General features: G+C 59.9%; 1 protein-coding gene across 1 annotated transcript; it reads right to left on the bottom strand.

Annotated features, from left to right (window-relative positions):
• Window positions 1-5,514: 5,514 nt before the first annotated feature.
• Window positions 5,515-6,147, bottom strand: PPY (pancreatic polypeptide). The gene is made up of 3 exons (XM_065897970.1): window positions 5,957-6,147; window positions 5,699-5,770; window positions 5,515-5,539 (listed from the first exon to the last, which is right to left on the bottom strand). The coding sequence occupies exons 1-3, from the start codon at window positions 6,145-6,147 to the stop codon at window positions 5,515-5,517; spliced, it is 288 nt and encodes a 95-aa protein (XP_065754042.1).
• Between the last annotated feature and the right edge of the window lie 1,187 nt (window positions 6,148-7,334).

Here is a 7,334-nt window from a genome sequence, read left to right as displayed (position 1 = left end):
AGCCATCCTATAAACTTCTGTGACATTGACATTGAGTTTCTCACCCCTTCCCCTGAGGGAGAAGTGTGAATGGGGGTGGGGGGAAAGAGCACATCGGGGAGTAGAGGGGCTCACACACGCTAATCGCTTATTTAGTGCCGGGAGCTGTCCAAGGGCTTCAGCTACATCATCTGACTCAATCCTCACAACGGCTCTGTGCTCTAGGTGTAACCAGCTCCATTGCACAGACAAGGCCGCGGAGACTCAGGGGAGATAATGTCCCTTAATCAAGGTCACACAGCCAGGAAGTAGTGAAGTCAGGATTCCTACCCAGAAGCCCCTGCTCTTCCTACTGTGCCCCTTCTGGGAGTGGGATGGGCATGGAAAAGCATCAGCCTACATTTCTCAACCTTACCCCAGAAAAGCAGTAATGTTGTGCAGTTACAGGGGCCGTGACAGGCCACACAGCCAAAACTCTGTGACCTGAGGCAGCCCAAGGCCTGAGTTCATCCCTCAAGCAGGCAGCCAACACCCACCACCCTTCAGAAGGCTCTGCAGGTCATCCATCAGGGGCTCCAGAGTGGCAGGGCAGGCCGGGAAAATACCCAGGACGAGCAGTGAGGTCTGCGGTCCTGAAGACAGAAAGCTCACCTTCACCACCACCCCCCCCCACCCATCCACGCCGGAGGCCTAGAAGCCAGGAGAAGGGCTCTGAGGCCTCACAGCAGCCCTGCAGGGAAAGGAGGCCCCCTGGAGCCAGCTGGATGGGAAGGAACACCTGGTCTCTCAACATAGCTCCCCTCCCAACCCTGAAAATAGCCTCTGGGAAAAGCACAGCTCCCTCTCAACCCCCGAGACAGTTCCTCTCTAGGATCTGTAGGCTTGGAGCGAAAAGTTACCCGACTCCTCAGTGCCTCTGCCTCTGCCACCCACACCTCTGGGCCTCTGGCAGGGACTGTGCCCTGGTCAGGACAGCTGGCAGCCCATGTGCTTCCACCCCCACCCTCTCCCTGTTCCCAACTCCCAGGTTATGACACAGGGGCAGGAGAAGGAGGAGGTGGAGACTTAGAGGGAAAGGGGACATGGATGCCGAGGAATATAAAGGGGCTGGGAGGTCCTGACCAGAGATGCTTTTGCCGTGCCGCTCTGCACCTGCCCAGCACCACGGTAATGTCTGGTGGCCCCTGTCAACTGTGCTCTCCAGGAGCTTGGGACGGAGGCTGGCACCAAGCGCCCCTCCTCAGGCCATTAAGGTCATGAATGAGGCCAGGGCAGACCCCCTCTGCCCGTCTGATGGCCAGGACAGCTGCCAGCGCTTCCTGTCCCTGCTTTGGGTGGTGGGGAGGAGAGGCGTTCCTGGTCAAGAGAGGGTTGAGGGTCTCAGGGGCTCCGGTGGTATGTAGCATGTGTATGGGCATCAAAGTATGTGAATCACTGGGTGTGTCTGTGTGTTGCCAGCACGAAATTCTCTGTGCACGGCTGGGTGTGCGTGGGGATCCTTGGGCTAGCATTCCTGTACGCAACTGTGTTAGTCTTTCATTTAACACGCAGTATTGAGCACCTACTAAATGTCAGGCACTGTTTTAGGTGCTTGTGATACCTCAGTGAACAAAACAGGCAAAGAGCCCAGCTGTCATGGTGCTTACATTGGTGGAGCGGTGGAGGGGTTACTGCTGGGGATGAAGACAAGAAAAAATAAGCATAGAATATAGTAAGTTAGAAGGTGCGGTGAGGGGGCGGGGGGAGTAGAACAAGATGAAGGGATGAGTTGCAGTGTTAAATAAGGGCGTCAGAGTAGGGTCCATTTAGAAGGTGAATTTTGAGCTGACTCCTGAAGGCGAGGCGAGGAAGCTGGTCATACGGATATCTGGAAGGAGGCTTCCAGGCAGAGTGAAGGCATGTCTGGCATTGTTGAGGAACAGCAAAGAGGCAGGAGAGGCCAGAGTGGGGTGAGGAAGGAGTCACGGAAGTCAGTGAGATTAGGGAGCTGACCAATGGCTCTATGGCGTCCTGGTGTGTTCATCTCAGGGTGTGCCTCCCAGTCCATCGCCACGGTCCCCGTTTACCTGGTGCTTTGTGCTCATCACTGTGCACGGCCAGGTGTGCACCATTCGGCCTGGGCACCTGGAAGTCCCTTGGGGCAGTAGTGTACCTGTCTATGTCCCAGAGTCTGAGGGTCCCTCGGCCTGAGCGCCCGGGCACCCCAGCTTGCCCACCCCGCCAAGCGTCGGAGGGCTGGGCGTCACGTGACCGCCCCGCCCGCTCCAGACATCGGCTCTGCGCTGCGCCTGCGCATTCGCCCTGCTGTGCCTGCGCCGCTGCTGCCGAGACCTGACGGGGCCGTGGGGAAGTGCAAGCGCCGCAGCGTCTCAGGCCTAGGGCTGCCCGTTGGCTGCCCAGCTTCGGCCAGTTCAACAAGTACATAGAGAAGCTCTTCAACAGCAGGTGGGCAGGGAGGAAGGGAGTGGGAGGGGAGGAAACAGACACCACCTGCCCCCGCTACCCAACCCTACCCCACCCCACTCCCTGCGCATCGCGGCCCGGAACCGGGCTCGGAGAGCAGCCGCATGGCCTCTGCAAAGACGTGCTGCCCAGCATGAAGTCCAAGAACGCTAAGAACTCTAAAGACGCGAACAACCCTAAGAATACTCCACCAGCAAACGCTACGAAGCCCCTATCAGCGAACGCCACGAAACTCCCCCGACGGAGCACCACGAACCCGCCACCCCGGAACGCCGCGAAACCCCGACCAGCAGCCTCCTCCCGGGGCCCCAGGTAGGAGAGCCTGGGCTCGGCTGGCACCAGTCAGGGGCCTCGGAACTGGGGGCAGGCTGGGCGGGAGCGAAAGGAAGCCCTGAGGGCTGGGGGGAATCCAGGGCTCCGGGGACTTCCTTCTCCAGGCTGGGCTTTGACTTCCAGAAGCCCAACTCAAGTCTCCCTGCCCACCGACCCTCTTTATATGCTGAGAGGGGCCCAACTCCTGCCCAGCCCGGCCCCGGTGAGAACAATAAAGAGAAACGGAATCTCTGTTGCTTCCTTGACTTCTGTGGGCCCTGGGCAAGAAGGGACCTGTCCTTGGAGGGGGGAGAGGGCTTCCTGGAGCTGCTACAGTAGAAGGAAAAAGACCTCAGCTGTGGGGTCTTCCCTGCTTCCTCCCTGCGACCCATCCATCTTCCCCCACCTCAGACACTTACACCACTACGGGGGAGGGGCGGGGGGGCCCTAAACAAGAGGGAGAGCAGAGGTGAGAGAAGTGGGTCCCAGCAACCTCGGGGGAGGAGCTTCAGCCAGACCCCACCCCCCAAGTTTCTGCCCCGAGCAGGGCAGCTTTGATGCCAGTCTGGGAGGTCAGGGTTGGCACAGTGTGCAGAGCGTTAAGGTCCTGGCTTTGCCCCACCCCCGGGGACCCTCTCAGCCCCTCTGGCTGTGAGCAGAGCAGGGAGAGGGCAGGAGCTCAGCCAGGCCTGTCCCCGAGAAGCTGTCTCCCCTGGGGGCAGGGGCAGAGGCCCCTTCCTGATCCAACTGTCATATTCAGGTGTGTCCTGAGCAGAGTCCCGATTCCTGCTCCTGGGAAGTAACTACACCTCTCGCAACCTAGAACCCATCCCCTTAGCTGCCAGGGGAAACTCTGGGACTTAAGGCTCCATCATCCAAACTCAAGCTCTATTCTCCTGCTGAAACCAGCCCCCCTCCCGGACACCCCCTTGGATGTAAGAATCAGCCTGAGCCATGCGCTTGCCCAGTGGCGGCATCCTCTCCAGCCCTTTGCCTTTCAGGGCCTAGTTCCACTTTCAAGTCGTTTGCACACACCAGACAGCCAAGACTTGAGGGGAACCACAGTGTGGTGTCGTTGCCATGGGGTCAGTGTGAGGTGCTGAGCCCAGAAAAGTGGACCCCCTCATCCACCGAACCCACAAGCCCCATCTCGTCAGGCAGGACATGTAGGGGAGGCAGAAGGAGCCATTCCAGGAACCAAGAAGGTTTGAATTCTCTCACTTCTCCCCCCACCCCTGCCATGACCCCTATCCACAGGTGCTCCCAGGCCAGGAAAAGAGGAGAGAGACAAGGTCACTCCCTCCCAGTCGCAGACACATCAGCCCATGCCCACCTATTCAGGATGCCTGAGAAGGGCGAGGGTTGGCAAGGGCCACTGGGACCCCTCCCCGGGCAGGATCAGGGTCCTCACCCTCCCAGAGCTGGAGCGTGTAGTCCACTGTCTGGACTCCTGGAGGTGGCCGGAGAGCTCAGCCCATGCAGCCTCCTCCCTGGAAGGCCGAATTCCTCCCGCGGCCTCCCCTCCTGCGACTGCTTGAATAGCTCTTACATCCAGGAGTTCACTACCTCTCAGGGCAAGTCCTTTCCAGTTTTCTGGTTCTTCAAAGATGAAACTTATAGTCAAGGAAAGCCTGCCTTCTGGAGCCCATCCCTCTGCTCGTCTGTCCACCATGCTTTATGGAAGCATCTGGTTGGCTGCAAGTCTGCCCTGCAGAAGCTCCCGTCTGCTAGCACTTTTCTGGGTTAAGGGCCGTGCTAAATGTTTTACATGCATTATTTCACGTCCTGCTCACTACAACCCTATCATTCAGGTTATGTCCTGGCCCAAAAGCACACAGGGAACATGGCACATCCTGGATTCTAACCCAGGTTCATCTGACTCTAAAGCCAATGCTGTATCCCTGTATTAGATTGCCATCTGCTGCCGGACCTTGGACAAGCTGCTGGACCTCTCTGAGCCTTGGTTTCCTCCTCTGTAGAGCGAGGATAACAGTTTCTCCCCCCTCACAGAGAGGGTTAAATGTCCCTGGCACACAGAGGCTCCTTTTCCCAACAACCTCACGTGACACCATCTCCAGACCCCTCCCCACCATGTCCCCCTCCTCCGGCCGTGCTTCTGCTGGGCACCGTGCCCTTCGACCGAACACGCACAGTGACACACCTCTGACTGCCCAGAGGAGGGCAGCTCCAATGCCACAGGTTTAGCCGGTGACTGTCTTAACCCCAGTCATTCCTCTGGGCTGGGCTGTCGCGCCCACCCCCATGCCAAGGACACTTTAGTATAAATGAGCACTTCACCTACTGCCTAGGCTATAGGAAAGCATTCAAGGGGGTGCCTTTGGGGGCAGGGCTGCCATCTAGCCTATGATCAGGAGGGTCTAGGGATGCTGAAATGGGATGATTCAAGCTGAATGAACTTGGGGGAGTCCCTGCCTCCTCTTGGGCCGCAATTTGCCCGTCTGTGAAGTGGAGAGGTTGAGCTGGATGGCTCTGATGACCCTACAGACGTTCTGGATCATTCATAACACCCTTGTTTCCCTTCTTCTCCCCCTCGCCCCGCCCTTTCTTCCTGTGCATTTGGCCTGCTCCTGCCCCCGACCTGGGGTCCCCAGAGACACAGAGAGAACGAGGCTATGACTTTGATGTGCTTTATTTAGCCTGCCTGCATGGGAGCAGGGAGCAAGCTGCGGCCAGAGCAAAGGGTGCGGGAGGGCGAGCTGGGCCGGCACTGCCCTGGAGTCAGAGGGGCAGGAGGTGACTTTACGAGTCCCTCGGGCTGAGCTGCCTGTGCGGAGAGGGCAGAGCGTGGCAGCGTGAGTGGGTAGTCCTCGTGCCCTCGGAAGACCTCAGGCCAGCCCTAGGCCCCTGTTCTCCCCCACCCCCGACACACACACCCATTTCTGCCCCAGGCATCTGGACACACAGGGCAGGGAAGCAAGCCCACCTGGGGGCAGCTGCGTGGGGGGAGCCACATTCCGAGAAGTCCAGCGCTCCTTCTTTGTCTCTTTTCCCATACCTGGGAGGGGAGAGGTAGCTGGGGCCAACGCTGTGCCGAGGTGCCAGCTCACCTGCCCCGTGCCTACCCCTCGGCACCATCCCGCCCGGGGCACAGGGGCCCAGGCCAGATCAGTAGAGATGCTCTGCTTTCCCAAGAGCGTGAAAGGGTCTAGGGCTGGGGTCTCTCGCCCTCTCTCGCACACACCTGGGCCTGGTCAGCATGTTGATGTATCTGCGGAGCTCCGCTGCGTACTGGGCCATCTGCTCCGGCGTGGCATTGTCCCCCGGGTATACTGGCTCCAGCGGGGTCCCCCGGGCACCCAGCGGTGGCTGCAGCAACAGAGCCACGCCCGTGGACAGAAGCAGCAGGAAGAGGCAGCGGCGAGAGGCGGCCATCTGAGGGGCAAGGAGCAGGGAGACAGAGGCAGCACGGAGCCCGTCACCCGTCTCCAAGCCTGGGACGGAGAGCAAAGGGCTACTCAGACCTGACCACCCCTCCTCCTAGAGCCTGCCCTGGAGAGCACGACGGCCCCTCTCAGGAGCAGCGCAGCAGGCGGAGCTTAGCCAGGGCCCGGGCAGAGCAGAAAAGTGTAGCAGAGAAGGTGGGGCCGTGGGGCAAGAGACACAGGACTCAGGACATCCAGGGCCTGATGGCTCTGAAGAGGCAGGTGCGGGGTGGGAGTTGGAGCAGAGGGGCTGCTGGGAAGTAGGGGCACGCCCGCTCCCCTGCAGGTTGGGGGCACACAGAATGAACTTGTGAACCAAAGGGCAGGAATCCATTGCCTGTTGGTGGGCTGCCCTCCCACCCTCCCCAGCCTCCCCGCCAGGGGTAGACATGCTGATGCGGGTCCTGGAGAAGACACCACAGCCCCTGTCGCTGTGAGCAACAGGCCGGTCACACGCATGGATTTGTGTTCACAGCCACCATCCCCTGCCCCGTGCACATTTGCAGTCTTCTAGTCAGCGGCAGGCTGCTCTTCCAGGGTGCTGGATTTGTCCAGATGTAGAGCCGGACCCATGTAGGACCTCAGTCCTCCGGAGGCCCCCAGCCCTGCAAGGCACCGGCTCCTTCCCCACATCCCAGCCCGAGCCCCTCGGAGACCCCGACCCCGAGCTCAGGACAGGCTGAGCCCACTTACCCTGAATCCTGAGGGAGCGGGTGCTGGACCAAGCGGGTGCCTGCCTCAGGCCGGATGGATCCCCCTGCCCTTGGCCATAGCCCTTTTATAGTCCTCAGCCCCCCAGAGTCCCCGCCTCCTGTCAGCCTCTCTCACTCCCCAGCCCTCAGCCCCTCCTCCCACCGTCTCCCGGGTGCCCACAACGCCAGCGCGCTAGGGCCAGGTACAGGAGGGGAACAGGGAAGTGTTATGGGTGCCACACTAGTGCATAATGGGTAAAAGTTATGGACCACAATCAGTCTCCTGTAGGCCCCCCTCTGCCTTCGGGCACCAGAGCAGGCTTAGTTCAAGAAGGACGGGGTTCTGGAACATCAGGATAACTGGAAGGTTCTGATTACAGGCCTGGGAACAGCTCCACCTGCCTCCCAAGGATTAACCCAAATCCTCAAACAGATTCCCTCAGGG

Source organism: Phocoena phocoena, chromosome 19 (genome assembly GCF_963924675.1).
Source record: "Phocoena phocoena chromosome 19, mPhoPho1.1, whole genome shotgun sequence".
Classification (NCBI taxonomy): Eukaryota; Metazoa; Chordata; class Mammalia; order Artiodactyla; family Phocoenidae; genus Phocoena; species Phocoena phocoena.
Note: the sequence above shows the minus strand (reverse complement) of the source record. Positions and strands in the feature narration are given on the sequence as shown.